The 16,538-nt window shown below is 40.7% G+C and overlaps 1 protein-coding gene across 1 annotated transcript in view; it reads right to left on the bottom strand.

Moving 5' to 3' along the window:
• LOC137341475 (mucin-19-like) overlaps positions 1-16,538 on the bottom strand; it is a 49,978-nt gene that overhangs the window by 9,097 nt on the left and 24,343 nt on the right. The window contains exons 13-15 of the mRNA XM_068004579.1: positions 7,914-7,970; positions 4,773-4,829; positions 2,213-2,269 (exon numbers count right to left, since the gene is read on the bottom strand). Of these exons, the coding sequence (XP_067860680.1) occupies positions 2,213-2,269; positions 4,773-4,829; positions 7,914-7,970 (171 nt within the window). The remainder of the gene's footprint in view (positions 1-2,212; positions 2,270-4,772; positions 4,830-7,913; positions 7,971-16,538) is intronic.

Genomic DNA, 16,538 nt, shown 5'->3' with positions numbered 1-16,538 from the left:
AACAACACATCACAATGCATCTGATAAAATAATCAATGTTATGGAAATGTATAATCTTTTCCTCAACCTATAATTGATAATGCCTATGATTAAGAATACCAGGCAACATTCACTTCTCTTAATGCTATTCATTGGAATGTTCATTCACACTCAAAATAAATATGCATCAATTACCAGTGGTGGAATGCAAAGCCGACACACTTGTGCTCGCAGTTACTCCTACAGGGCACAGAAAATGTTTCAAAAGATTACAACAAACATTCATCATTTGCCATCACTCGAATGGTTTCCCATGAGAAACCAGTCAGTGTCGAGGATGAATGAATCATGTTCAATAAATACGAACAAAAACTATATCGATATTGAACAACTCAACCAGCACTGATTTATAAACAAACGAATGCATGACAATCAACATCAAAAGTAATTCAATGATAGTCCAACATTGACAAATTTTATTGGTGGGAGTTGTAAGCATTCATGTGAAAATGAGAAACATTAAAACTCACCAGTTATGGTAGTTTCAGAAACTGTAGGTCTGCCTGTCACTGCAGTTGTTGTTGGCCCTAAGTAGCAGAGTAAATATTGGAAAGCATTAATTCACTGATGGCAGTAAATAGACTCCAATTTGCTTTTTAGGGGATTACCATTACTTGGTCATGATGGAAAGAGCAAGTTACAAATGCCACTACAAAGAAATTAGCCAGAAAAAACCACTGCCCAATTATCATTTGAACGAGTTTGGATCTGGAATGCACTGCCCGAGGGGGTGGTGAAGGCAGATTCAATCATGGGCTTCAAAAGAGAACTGGATCAGTACTAGAAAGGAAAACATTTGCAGGGCTATGGGGATAGGGCCAGGGAGTGGGACCAGCTGGATTTCTCTTGCATAGAGCCGGTGCAGACTCGATGGGTCGAATCGCCTCCATTCGTGCTGTAACATTTCCATGATTCTATGAACTACTCCCTTTATCAAATGTTATGATTGTCCTTCAGAACATGTTTTGACCCCAGTTTTCTGTAAAAACAATTTACTTGTTGAGCAATTATAACATAACTCCCATGTTGTCCCAAGTCATTATCTTTCCTCAACAAAATCTCAATGTTGTTTCACGTAAAAGAAAAAATTCAAAGAATACCACATGATTTATTTTCCAAAGAACAAAGGGCAAAATTGAAAAATCTCACTGAACACACTCCAGTTCTCATCATTACTTCATCAATTTCAACATATTGAACATTTTCCTTCTGATTTCAAGGAAGTATTTCATCAATCTTTTCAAACATAAATTTGACATGAAGGCAACATTGTTTCTTCAGAAAAAAGAAAATAGAAGCCTTTGGTTAAGAATTCTCCAAACTATTTGCTTACAAGAAACTCCTTTTGGTCTCAGAAGCAACAAACATTACTGTACCCATCAATTGAAAAGAAATCTTCTTCCGCTCTAATCTTTCATGGTATTATGACGATTTCAACTTCTCCCATTATTAACAGAAATCTCCTAATGCTTCAAAATGCAAAAGTAAATTTCAAAACAACTCCAAAATTTAAAAGTCAGAATTTGGAGTCTTCATGCCAATAGAATCTTTCAATCCTCTTGGTCACCATTACTTGGTAAATTTTGGGCAATTTTTATTAAATACATTCACTTTAATGACAAGATAATATTGCCAATATTGCTCGCAACCATGCAAGAACTACACATCACTAAGTGTCTGGTAAAATCATCAATGTTATGGAAATGTATTCATCTTTTTCTAAAGCTATAATTGATAATGCCCATGATTAAGAATACCAGGCAAAATTCACTTCTCTTAATACTATTCATTGGAAAGTTCATTCACACTCAAAATAAATGTGCATCAATTACCAGTGGTGGAAAGCAAAGCCGACACACTTGTGCTCGCAGTTACTCCTACAGGGCACAGAAAATGGTTCAAAAGATTACAACAAACTTTCATCATTTGTCATCACTTGACATGTTTCCCATCAGAAACCATTGACAGTGTAGAGATGAATGAATCATGTTCAATAAATACCAACAAAACCTTTACTGATATTGAACAACTCAACCAGTACTGATTTATAAACATACGAATGCATGACAATCAACATCAAATGTAATTCAATGATAGTCCAACATTATCAAATTTTATTGGTGGGATTTCGAAGCATATATTTCATGTGAAAATGAGAAACATTAAAACTCACCAGTTATGGTAGTTTCAGAAACTGAAGGTGTGCCTGTCACTGTAGTTGGTGTTGGCCCTACGAAGCAGAGGAAATATTACAAAGCATTAAATCACTAATTGCTGTAAATATATTTCAAGTGACGATGTGAAAAAACTATACTCACCAGTACCGGAAGTTCCAGAAACTGTAGGTCTGCCTGTCACTTTCGTTGATGTTGGCCCTAAGTAGCAGAGTAAATATTGCAAAGCATTAATTCACTGATTGCAGTGAATAGACTCCAATTTGCTTTTTAGTGGATTACTACTACTTGGTCACAATGAAAAGAGCAAGTTACAAACGCCACTACGAATACATTAAGCAGGTGAAAAATTACCGCACAATTATCATTTCAACTACTCCTTTTAATGAATGTAATGATTGTCCTTCAGAGCATATCTTGACCCAAGTTGCCTGGAAAAGCAAACGACTTGTCAAGCAATTACAACATAACTCCCATGTTGTCAGCAAACAAGTCACTGGGCTCAATTTTAAAATGGAGCCAGGAAGGGGGCGGGGGCGTCAATTTGAGGTCTGGAAACCCATTAGTTCGGGTTTCCCGGACGTCCTTACGATTTTGATGTGAGGACACATTTTATTATTTTTGGCAGTTTTGCCGTCCGACTGACCGGCTGGTCTCAGTCAGACGGGAGGCCAGCCAGCGAGAGGATGTCTTCAGGAAAGTCTGCAGGTAAGTCTTTGTTTGTATGGATGGGGGTGGGGGTGACGTGCGGGCATGGGTGGGCAACGAGCTAGGGAATGCAATGTCTTGGGGGGGCAAGGACCAAGTGTCAGCAAGGGGCATAGGTGGGCACGGGCGTCACGAGTCATGGGGGATAGGATCGGTGGTCCATCAGGAGAGGAGCGGGATCGAGAGTTATCGCGGGGGTCTGCTATTGTTGAGGGAGAGGTTCGGGGTCGGGGTCGGAGTATCGAGGTTGGGGTCGGGATCGGAGAATCGGGATCGGGATCGGGGTCAGGGTTGGGGCCGGAGGATCGGGGTCGAGGTCGGAGGATCGGGATCGGGTTCGGGGTTGGTGGATCGGGATCCGGGTCAGGATCGGGATCGGGGTCAGGGTCAGAGGATCAGGGTCAGAGTCAGAAGTTTGGGTTCCAGTTTGGGGTCAGAGGATCGGGGTCGGAGGATCAGGGGTCCCCAATTGGAGGTGGGGGTTCCGCGATCGGGGGTGGGGGATCAGTGCAGGTAGGATTGTTGGGCCTGGGGGAAGCACACCTGCTCCTCCATCCCACAAGCTGTGCCTTTCTAGGCATCTACTTGTTAGTCTTGGGCCTTCTTGTCTCCTTTTACGGTGCGATAAATCCCGGACCCCTGGGTGTTGAAATCTGGAATTAGTGATAAAAGGAGGCCTGAAATTTCCTTGAAAGGTTTTAAGGCCCGCTCCGTTTCCAGGGAGCAGGTTGGTCGCCGGTCCCTCGTCCCGCCCGTGAAAAACGGAAATTGTCGGGTTGGAGACGGCTTTGCGGCGGATCTGAAAAGGTGGCAATTTTCAATGCCTCCTCGCCCCCAAACCACCCGTTTTTTACTTTTAAAATCTAGATGTTTCTTTCAAGTAAAAAATGGCATTGGCTGCCACATGATTTATTTTCCAAAGAACAAAGGGCAAAAGTTAAAAATCTCACTGAACACACTCCAGTTCTCATCATTACTTCATCAATTTCAAAATTGAGCACTTTCCTTCTTTCTCGATTTCAAGAAAACATTTCATCAATCTTTCTGAACATAAAATTGACATGGAGGCAACATCATTGTCCAGAATTAAGAAAATAGAAGCCTTTGGTTAAGAATTCTCCACAGAGATCTCCTCATCTCCTCATTCTTCAAAATGCAAAAGTAAATTTCAAAACAATTCCAAAATTTCAAAAGTCAGAATTTGGAGTCTTCATGCCAACAATATCTAACAAACCCCCTGGTCACCATTACTTTGTAAATTTTTGGAAATTTTTATTACATATGCTCACTTTAATGACAAGATAATATTGCCAATATTGCTCGCAACCATTCAAGAACAACACATCACAAAGTATCTGGTAAAAACATCAATGTTATGGAAATGTATTAATCTTTTCCTCAAGCTTTAATTGATAATGCCTATGATTAAGAATACCAGGCAACATTCACTTCTCTTAATGCTATTCATTGGAAAGTTCATTCGCACTCAAAATAAATAAGCATCAATTACCAGTGGTGGAAGACAAAGCCGACACACTTGTGCTCGCAGTTACTCCGACAGGGCACAGAAAATATTTCAAAAGATTAAATCAAACTTCATTATTTGCCATCACTCGACTTGTTTCCCATCAGAAACCATTGTCAGTACAGAGGATGAAGAATCACATTCAATCGATGCTCACTTCACCTATACTGATATTCAACAACTCAACCAGTACTGATTTATAAACTTACGAATGCATGACAATCAATATCAAAAGTATATCAATGATAGTCCAACAACAACAAATTTTATTGGGGGTGCGTTGTCAGAGTAGATTTTATGTGACAATGAGAAATATTATTACTCACCAGTAATGGTAGTTCCAGAAACTGTACGTGTGCTTGTCACTGTCATTGGTGTTGGCCCTACGAAGCAGAGGAAGTATTACAAAGCATTAATTCACTAATTGCTGTCAATAAATTTCATGTGACAATAAGAAACATTATTACTTACCAGCAATGATAGTTTCAGAAACTTAACTGGACCAGCTACATAAATACTGTGGCTACAAGAGCAGGTCAGAGGCTGGGTATTCTGCAGCGAGAGACTCACCTCCTGACTCCCCAAAGCCTTCCACCATCTACAAGGCACAAGTCAGGAGTGTGATGGAATACTCTCCACTTGCCTGGATGAGTGCAACTCCAACAACACTCAAAGAAGCTCGACACCATCCAGGACAAAGCAGCCGCTTGATTGGCACCCCATCCACCACCCTAAACATTCACTCCCTCAACCAGCGGCACACTGTGGCTGCAGTGTGTACCATCCACAGGATGCACTGCAGCAACTCGCCAAGGCTTTTTCGACAGCACCTCCCAAACCTATGATCTCTACCGCCGAGAAGGACAAGGGCAGCAGGCACATGGGAACAACACCACCTGCACATTCCCCTCCAAGTCACACACCATCCTGACTTCGAAATATATTGCTGTTCCTTCATTGTCGCTGGGTCAAAATCCTGGAACTCCCTTCCTAACAGCACTGTGGGAAAACCTTCACCACACGGACTGCAGCGGTTCAAGAAGGTGGCTCACCACCACCTTCTCAAGGGCAATCAGGGATGGACAATAAATGCTGGCCTTGCCAGCGACGCCTACATCCCATGAATGAATAAAAAAAAACTGTAGGTGTGCCTGTCACTGCAGTTTCTGTTGGCCCAATGTCGCAAAGAAAATAATACAAAGCATTCATTCACTGTTTGCTGTTAATGTACTCCGATTTGCTTTTTAGGGGATTACCATTACTTGGTCACAACAGAAAGGGCAAGTTACAAATGCCAATACAAATACGATGAGCAGGTTAAAAAATACTGCCTGTATATCATTTGAACTACTCCCTTTAAGAAATGTAATGATTGTCGTTCAAATTATGTTTTTTTTTATTCGTTCATGGGATGTGAGCGTTGCTGGAGAGGCCGGCATTTATTGCCCATCCCTAATTGCCCTTGAGAAGGCGGTGGTGAGCTGCCTTCTTGAACTGCTGCAGTCCGTGTGGTGAAGGTTCTCCCACAGTGCTGTTAGGAAGGCAGTTCCAGGATTTTGACCCAGCGACGATGAAGGAACAGCGATATACTTCCAAGTCGGGATGGTGTGTGACTTGGAGGGGAACGTGCAGGTGGTGTTGTTCCCATGTACCTGCTGCCCTTGCCCTTCTTGGTGATAGAGGTCGCGGGTTTGGGAGGTGCTGTTGAAGAAGCCTTGGCGAGTTGCTGCAGTGCATCCTGCGGATGGTACACACTGCAGCCACAGTGTTACGGTGGTGAAGGGAGTGAATGTTTAGGGTGGTGGATGGGGTGCCAATCAAGTGGGCTGCTTTGTCCTGGATGGTGTCGAGCTTCTTGAGTGTTGTTGGAGCTGCACTCATCCAGGCAAGTGGAGAGTATTCCATCACACTCCTGACTTGTGCCTTGTAGATGGTGGAAAGGCTTTGGGGAGTCAGGAGGTGAGTCATTCGCCACAGAATACCCAGTCTCTGACCTGCTCTTGTAGCCACAGTATTTATATGGCTGGTCCAGTTAAGTTTCTAGTCAATGGTGACCCCCAGGATGTTGATGGTGGGGGATTTGGTGATGGTAATGCTGTTGAATGTCAATGGGAGGTGGTTAGACTCTCTTTTGTTGGAGATGGTCATTGCCTGGCACTTGTCTGGCATGAATGTTACTTGCTACTTATGAGCCCAAGCCTGGATGTTGTCCAGGTCTTGCTGCATGCGGGCTCGGACTGCTTCATTATTTGACCCAAGTTGCCTGTAAAAGCAATTTACTTGTCGAGTAATTACAACATAACTCACTTGTTGTCAGCGAACAAGTCATTACCTTTTCTCAGCAAGATCTAGATGTTGCTTTCAAATGAAAAATATATTTCAAAGAATACCACATGATTTATTTTCCAAAGAACAAAAGGCAAAATTGAAAACTCTCACTGAATACACTCCAGTTCTCATCATCACTTCATCAATTTCAACACATTGAGCATTTGCCTTCTTTCTTGATTTCAAGAAAACATTTCATCAATCTTTCTGAACACAAATTTGACATGGAGGCAACATCATTGTCCAGAATCAAGAAAATAGAAGCCTTTTGTTTAGAATTCCCAAAATTTTTTGCTTACAAGCAACTCCTTTTGGTCTCAGAAGCAACAAATATTACAATACCCATCAATTGACAAGGAATCTTCTTCTGCTCTAATCATTCATGGTAATAAATCAATTTCAGCTTCTTCCATCATTGACAGAAATCTCCTAATTCTTCAAAATGCAAAAGTAAATTTCAAAACAATTCCAAAATTTAAAAGTCAGAATTTGGAGTCTTCATGCCAACAGTATCTGCTAATCCTCCTGGTCACCATTACTTGGTAAATTTTGGGCAATTTTTATTAAATAAATTCACTTTAATGACAAGGTAATATTGCCAATAATGTTCGCAACCATTCAAGAACAACACATCACAAAGTATCTGGTAAAATCATCAATGTTATGGAAATGTATTAATCTCTTCCTCAAGCTATAATTGATAATGCCTGTGATTAAGAATACCAGGCAACATTCACTTCTCTTAATGCTATTCATTGGAAAGTTCATTCACACTCAAAATAAATATGCCTCAATTACCAGCGCTAAAAGGCAAAGCTGACACATTTGTGCTCACAGTTACTCCTACCGGGCACAGATAATGTTTCAAAAGATTACTTCAAACCTTCATTATTTGCCATCATTTGACTTGTTTCCCATCAGAACCCATTGTCAGTGTAGAGGATGAAAGAATCACATTCAATAGATTCTAATTTCACCGATACTGATATTGAACAAACAACCGGTACTGATTTATAAACTTACGAATGAATGATAATGAACATCAAAAGTATTTCAATGATAGTCCAACAATAACAAACTTTAGTGGTGGGATTTGGCACAGTAGATTTCATATGACATTGAGAAACATTATTACTCACCTGTAATGGTAGTTTCAGAAACTGTAGGTGTGCCTGTCACTGTAGTTTGTGTTGGCCCTATGCAACAGAGAAAATAATACATAGCATTCATTCACTGATTGCTGTAAATAGACTCCAATTTGCTTTTTAGGGGATTACTACTTCTTGGTCACAATGGAAAGAGCAAGTTACAAACACCATTACAAATACAATGAGCAGATCAAAAATTACTGCCAAATTATCATTTGAACTACTGCCTTCAAGATTGTCCTTCAGAGCATGTTTTGACCCAAGTTGCCTGTAAAAGCAATTTACTTGTCGAGCAATTACAACATAACTCCTATGTTGTCAGCAAACAAGTCATTATCTTTTCTCAACAAGATCGAGATTTTACTTTCAAGTAAAAAATATATTTCAAAGAATACCACATGATTTAGTTTTGCAAAGAAACAAAGGGCAAAATTGAAAAATCACGTTCCAGTTCTCATCATTACTTCATCAATATCAAAAATAAGCATTTTCCTTCTTTCTGATTTCAAGAAAACATTTCATCAATCTTTCCAAACATAAATTTGATATGGAGGCAACATCATTGTCCAGAATAAAGAAAATAGAAGCCTTTGGTTAAGAATTATCCAAATTATTTGCTTACAAGCGACTTCCTTTGGTCTCAAGAGCAACAAACATTACCGTACCCATCAATTGACAAGGAATCTTCTTCTGCTCTAATCTTTCATGGTAATAAGTCGATTTCAGCTTCTCCCATTATTGACAGAAATTTCCTAATTCTTCAAAATGCAAAAGTAAATTTCAAAACAATTCCAAAATTTAAAATTCAGAAATTGGAGTCTTCATGCCAACAGAATCTGCCAATCCTCCTGATCACCATCACTTTATGAATTTTGGGCAATTTTTATTACATATGCTCACTTTAATCACAAGATAATATTGTCATTATTCCTCATAACCATTCAAGAACAACACATCACAAAGTATCTGGTAAAATCATCAATGTTATGGAAATTATAAGAAAAGCATTATACAAGCTTGCTACATTATTATAAACTTTAGCACTATACAAGCTTTCTACATTATTGTAAACCCTATGTTCAAGTAGACTTTACATGTTAGTTAGCTATCAACAAAGGGCTTGCTGTCTTTGTCGAAACAAGCTTTTTATGACCTTGCCCTCCTTTTGGCTAATGAACACCTGGTATCATTTTAAGGGCCTTGACTGTGGAAAGTGAAAGGAAGTCACCCATAGCCTTGTTGTGATTTCCTTGAAGATGCCTCCTTGAGGCCACTAATCGTTAGGGAGGTGGTAGTATCACCGGAGGAATGTACAAGGGAGTTATTTGGAGGTTTGTTATGCTTGGTGTGAAGGTAAGGGCTGATTAATAGAGGGTTGTTAGTGCCATCGGGGAATCAAGGGAGTACGGTCTGATAGCCAGCCCCCCTTCAAGTCAGAGAGGATTATTGATGGGAAGTTCATACAGATATACAGATCTTATTGCGTTTAAAACATATATAAGTGAGGTGCTTTTCGGTAACTAATCAGAGTGTTCTCAGGGACTGCCCATTAAGATCAGACTTTCGATGGTGCACTCTGGGGTCTGCGGTTACATGAACAATAAGTCAGGTTGTATCAATCTAACCACCAAACTTGATTGTTCTCTTGTATTTTAAACATCTTTGTTACTTGTTGTAACTTCTTAAGAAAGCTATTATACTTTGGAACCAACAGCCTTTTGGTCTTTATCGAGGACAAGAACAGTTTAAGTAAAAGGCATATTGGTATATATATATTTTTACTTACAGAAATGTATTAATCTTTTCATCAAGCTATAATTGATAATGCCTGTGATTAACCAGGTAACATTCACTTCCATTAATGCTATTCATTGGAAAGTTCATTCACACTGAAAATAAATATGATGTGGAGATGCCAGTGATGGACTGGGGTTGACAATTGTAAACAATTTTACAACACCAAGTTATAGTCCAGCAATTTTATTTTAAATTCACAAGTTTTCGGAGGCTTCCTCCTTCCTCAGGTGAACGTTGTTGGAAATGAAATCCTCGAAATGAAATCGCATTTATAATTCACAGAACAATGCTTGGTGATTACAGACAGTTTTTTCAACTGCCCGTTGCCAAGGCAATCAGTGTGCAGACAGACAGGTGTTACCTGCAAGGTCTCCGAATATACAAATCACCAAAAAAAAACAGAGATAGAGAGGTAGAAACATAGAAAAGACAGCAACTGACCCGTTATATTAAAAACAGATAACATTTGTTTGCTGGTGGGGTAACGTGTAGCGTGACATGAACCCAAGATCCCGGTTGAGGCCGTCCTCGTGGGTGCGGAACTTGGCTATCAACTTCTGCTCGACGATTTTGCGTTGTCGTGTGTCTCGAAGGCCGCCTTGGAGTACGCTTACCCGAAGGTCGGTGGCTGAATGTCCTTGACTGCTGAAGTGTTCCCCGACTGGGAGGGAACCCTCCTGTTTGGTGATTGTTGCGCGGTGTCCGTTCATCCGTTGTCGCAGCGTCTGCATGGTCTCGCCAATGTACCATGCTCTGGGGCATCCTTTCCTGCAACGTATGAGGTAGACAACGTTGGCCGAGTCACAGGAGTATGAACCATGCACCTGGTGGGTGGTGTCCTCTCGTGTGATGGTGGTATCTGTGTCGATGATCTGGCATGTCTTGCAGAGGTTACCGTGGCAGGGTTGTGTGGTGTCGTGGACGCTGTTCTCTTGAAAGCTAGGTAATTTGCTGCGAACGATGGTCTGTTTGAGGTTGGGTGGCTGTTTAAAGGCGAGTAGTGGAGGTGTGGGGATGGCCATAGCGAGGTGTTCGTCGTCATTGATGACATGTTGAAGGCTGCAGAGAACATGGCGTAGTTTCTCTGCTCCGGGGAAGTACTGGACGACAAAGGGTACTCTGTTAGTTGCGTCCCGTGTTAGTCTCCTGAGGAGGTCTATGCGATTTTTCGCTGTGGCCCGTCGGAACTGTCGATCGATGAGTCAAGCGTCATATCCCGTTCTTACTAGGGCGTCTTTCAGCGTCTGTAGGTGTCCATCGCGTTCCTCCTCGTCTGAGCAGACCCTGTGTATTCGCAGGGCCTGTCCATAGGGGATGACCTCTTTGACGTGGTTAGGGTGGAAGCTGGAAAAGTGGAGCATCGTGAGGTTGTCCGTGGGCTTGCGGTAGAGTGAGGTGCTGAGTTGCCCGTCTTTGATGGAGATTCGTGTGTCCAAGAAAGAAACTGATTCTGAGGAGTAGTCCATGGTGAGCTTGATGGTGGGATGGAACTTGTTGAGGTTATCGTGTAGTCTTTTTAGTGATTCCTCGCCGTGGGTCCATCGAAAGAAAATGTCGTCGATGTATCTGGTGTATAGTGTTGGTTGGAGGTCCTGTGCAGTGAAGAAGTCGTGCTCGAACTTGTGCATGAAAATGTTGGCGTATTGGGGTGCGAATTTGGTCCCCATGGCTGCTCGCCTTTAAACAGCCACCCAACCTCAAACAGACCATCGTTCGCAGCAAATTACCTAGCTTTCAAGAGAACAGCGTCCACGACACCACACAACCCTGCCACGGTAACCGCTGCAAGACATGCCAGATCATCGACACAGATACCACCATCACACGAGAGGACACCACCCACCAGGTGCATGGTTCATACTCCTGTGACTCGGCCAACGTTGTCTACCTCATACGTTGCAGGAAAGGATGCCCCAGAGCATGGTACATTGGCGAGACCATGCAGACGCTGCGACAACGGATGAACGGACACCGCGCAACAATCGCCAAACAGGAGGGTTCCCTCCCAGTCGGGGAACACTTCAGCAGTCAAGGACATTCAGCCACCGACCTTCGGGTAAGCGTACTCCAAGGCGGCCTTCGAGACACACGACAACGCAAAATCGTCGAGCAGAAATTGATAGCCAAGTTCCGCACCCATGAGGACGGCCTCAACCGGGATCTTGGGTTCATGTCACGCTACACGTTACCCCACCAGCGAACAAATGTTATCTGTTTTTAATATAACGGGTCAGTTGCTGTCTTTTCTATGTTTCTACCTCTCTATCTCTGTTTTTTTTTGGTGATTTGTATATTCGGAGACCTTGCAGGTAACACCTGTCTGTCTGCACACTGATTGCCTTGGCAACGGGCAGTTGAAAAAACTGTCTGTAATCACCAAGCATTGTTCTGTGATTTATAAATGCGATTTCATTTCGAGGATTTCATTTCCAACAACGTTCACCTGAGGAAGGAGGAAGCCTCCGAAAGCTTGTGAATTTAAAATAAAATTGCTGGACTATAACTTGGTGTTGTAAAATTGTTTACAATTGAAAATAAATATGCATTAATTACCAGTGGTGGAAGGCAAAGCTGACACACTTGTGCTCACAGTTACTCCTACAGGGAACAGAAAATGTTCCAAAAAATTACATCAAACCTTCACTAGTTGCCATCACTTGACTTGTTTCTCATCATAAACCATTTCCAGTAATAAAGGTTGAAAGAAGTGAATGCATTAATTTTAAACTTACCAACACTCATATGGAACAACTTAACCGGTACCAATATATACACTTACGAATGCATGGACTGAAAAGTAATTCAATAATACTCCAACAACAACACACTTTATTGGTTGGCTTTGGAAAAGTAGATTTCATGTGACAATGAAAAAAAATATTACTCACCAATAATGATAGTTTCAGAAACTGTAGGTGTGCCTGTCACTGTAGTTGGTGTTAGTCCTACGCGGCAGAGAAAATGTTGCAAAGCATTAATTCACTGATTGCTGTAAATGGACGCTAATTTGCTTTTTAGGAGATTATCATTACTTGGTCACAATGGAAAGAGCAAGTTACAACTGCCACTACAAATAAAATGAGCAGATCAAATATTGCTGCCCAATTACTCCCTTCAAGAAATGTAATGATTGTTCTTCTGTTAGAGAAGCAATATGTAAGTCTTCCCTATAATATTGCTAACCTAGTTAGGAAAAGCATTATATAGGCTTTTCCTGTGAACTAGGCTTTCTGTTCTCTGTTATTAAGTACCAACAGGCTTTTGGTCACCTTATAGAGAGAGGCACCCTTGAGTAATGAGCATCCTGTGTCATTTTTATCTCATGTGCATAAGATGGGTAAAGGGAGTTGGCAATAGTTTAGTAAGAATACAGGATGCTTTGGGCAAACATAAGTGTCCTTGATAAGTCGGAGATAACTAATCACAAGGGCGGCAGTGATGTCAGATGTTGTGTATCATCTGGAATGTAAAGCGAGTGAAGCAGACGGCAGCTCCATGAGACAGAGAGGATGATTGATGGGAGGCCGCAGATAGAACTAATGTGTTAAAAATGTATATAAGATGAGAAATAAATTGTATTTGTTAGAACGTTCTCGGAGTGAGGAGGACACGCTCTAGTAATATCAAGGACCTTCGAGAGGTGCACCTCAGAACCTTGTATGGTGATAAACTTTGCCAGGTTGCATTTGAACATCTTATTAGTATATTTAATTGTTTCCTTGTATTTTAACATCTTTGCTACTTATTACATCTTCTTAATAAAGCTATTATATTTTAGAACAAACCACCTCCAAGCTTTTTTGTTTAAAGGCAGAGCCATTTAATAGATCGCTCAGATATTGGCACCCAACGTGGGGCACGAGGTGTAGTTTTGTACAATGTATAAATATTTGGGTTGTTGTACCTGTTAAATGGGCAAAGTTGGGATCATGTGCTTTGGGTCCAGACAGACCAGTGTATTAATCCAGGGGCGGTACCATGGTGAGTTGCTTAACGTGGCAAGAGATTATATCCTTGTACGGACTCACAATTTTAGTGGTGGGTTGTTTAACGTGGTGAGAGATTACACCCTCGCATGGACTTGTGATTTTGAAAAAAAAAAATTGGGAGTTTGTTTAGCCATGGCAGATGAGGTTGATAGTGGCGGGAAGATGGGGGGAAAGCTAATAAAAACTCTGGTGTGTAACACAAAGAAGTACATCCAGGAGAAAATAGGAACTTGTATTTTATTTGTTAAAAACTGTCAGACTTTGTATGCGGTGGAGACTAAGGTAAAGAAATTGATAAAGGAGAAAATAATTAAAATGGACGATTGGAAAGCAGGAGTCTTGTTGTTTCAACTGCAAGAGTTAGGGATGTTGAGGGAGAAAGTTGAAGTTCTGAAGGGTAGGATGAAAGATGAGGAAGAAAAGAGAAACAAAAAGAAAGATGGAGGGATTGGAGGGGAGGATACAGACTTTTGAATATGTACAGAACGAGGTTAAGTAGCAAATATCAGAAATTGAGAATTGGTTGAAGTGAAAAAGGGTAAATTAATCTATGATGGAATAAAGAAGGAGAAATGGAAAGAGTTACAAACTACAGAATGTGTTCTTTTGTTTTCAGCACACTGTCTCTTTAAAAGCCTGTGTATTTGCTTTATTTTTGCTATTGCTGGCTATGCCCCCTTTCAATTCTTGTTATGTGTTTATCCCTTTTGTGTAATGTTACAAAGATTTTGTTTAGCTGTGAAGGATATCTTTTTCTCAGTTACATAAATATTTTTTACAGTCGTGTGGAAAGGTGCCTGAAGAACAGAAAGAAATATGATGTAATTTACTGGGTTTATGCAAGCATGTGATATTTTGATAATTTTATCTGTTCTGTGTTGTTTAGTTTAAGATATTGCTGAATTAAATTGGAGTTATTGAGGTGAACTAACCTATTCAGTTGTGAAAACCAAACTTTTATTGTGGCCATGGTGAAATTCTGGTTATTGTAAATTATGTGAAAGTCTCTAATTCCGGACACGTGATTATCACATATAAAAATTGGCATTTTGAATTTCTTAAATGATTAATGATTTGAAGTGGATAATGAGTTATTATCCAGCAAATTGATGTGTTTGGAGTTGTGTTGAAAATCAGAGGATGTAAATTGATGTGTTAAAATTATGGGACTTTTGAGGTGATTCTATTTGTTAAATCATCTTGGTTGTATTGGAATGTGATAACTGTTACAAGAGTTAGGGAGGTTGAGAGAAGAAGTTGAAGTTTTGAAGGGTAGGTTGAAAGATGAGGAAGAAAAGAGGAACAAAAAGATGGGGAGACTGGAGGGGAGGACCCTTTGATCTTATGATTGACTGTGGTCAGAGAAAAAAAGGTGACCAAAAAAAAATGCTTAACGAGTCTCCTGCTATCTTTGCAACAACAATCTGGAGGTGTCTTGTAGTTGGACTAACTATCTAAGAGTCAATACAATTTTGAACCCCTCCTAAATAAATGCTTTAACAATTGGAGTTTCATCTGAAACATTTGTGGATAAAAAGGCCAGGCACAACATATTATTTTTAAAATGAGATGAATGAATTAAATGCCGCTTTAAAGAATTACAAGTTACAGTTGCAAGATGGTGTCTGGTTATCAATCAATTTGAAATTTTTCAAAGCACTTTGTTTTAACTGATTACAGTTAAAAACCGTCATTGCTTTATACAGTTTAAATTAAGACACATGGTCTTGTTTTAAACCAATTCAAATGCTAACAAAGCATTGTTTTCTTAATTTAGTCACTGCAAGTCTGAGACCTGCTATTGTGATTGACTTCTCCACCACTAAGGTTCTGACAAGCAAGAAGTAATTAACCCGTACTTCTGTATTGCCGAAGTTAAGTATTTGGACTATACTAGTTTTTTTAAGAAGTTGGTCAGACACCATTTAAGCTTTCAGCATTTCAATCTGATGAGTCACAGCTTTCTGAGTAGAAAGAGTAGTTATTGTACAAACAGGTTCATTGTCCCTCGATAAAAACAATGATTTTTGTAAAGTTCAAAGTGAAACACCCCCTTTAGATCTTATAGGGGTGCAGGGCGAGGACCCTTGGGTTAAATCAGTCCAGCCGGCCATCAAAGGTGAGGGCTCATGGCCCAAAGGTGCCTTTAACAGAAGGGACAATTTTACAGTACAAAATAACTTGTTATTTTATCAGAGCAAATGGGTAGTCCCGCGGTCACTTGGTAATGAGGTAGTCCATTGGGGCCAAATCTCTATTGGACACCAAAAGGATGACAGCCTGGTCCAAAGGCTAAGGCAGGAGATGTGGTGGCCTTGTATGGATCAGACCCTTTATGGCCATTATTAATGACTGCCTTACATGTGCCCAGTATGACCCCGGTCCAGAATTAAAACACCACCTAGCCATGTCCCAGCATCCGATGGCTCATAGAGAAATTTGCAGATTGATTACATTGGCCCATTTCAGAGGACTCAGAAGGGTAGCCAGTACGGCTTAGTCATAATTGACTGCTTTTCTATATGGATTGAGGCTATCCCTGTGAGACGAGCCACTGTCATACAAACTGCAAAGGTACTTACTGAGCATGTTTTCACTCATTAGGGACCGCCAATGAAAGAGACACTAAGGTTCCTAGGAATCAGGCAAAAATTTCACATTTCATATAACTCTCAGGCAGCTGAGATGGTCGAGCGTATGAATCCTACCCTGAAGCAGCAAGTTATCAAGGCAATTCGAGAGGCTAGTAAGACTTGGAATGTTGTATTGCCACTCATGTTGATGGCAATTTGAGGTAACTCCTCCCGGGCAACGGGACACACTCCGTTCA

The sequence above is a fragment of the Heptranchias perlo genome, chromosome 24 (assembly GCF_035084215.1).
Source record: "Heptranchias perlo isolate sHepPer1 chromosome 24, sHepPer1.hap1, whole genome shotgun sequence".
Classification (NCBI taxonomy): domain Eukaryota; kingdom Metazoa; phylum Chordata; class Chondrichthyes; order Hexanchiformes; family Hexanchidae; genus Heptranchias; species Heptranchias perlo.
Note: the sequence above shows the minus strand (reverse complement) of the source record. Positions and strands in the feature narration are given on the sequence as shown.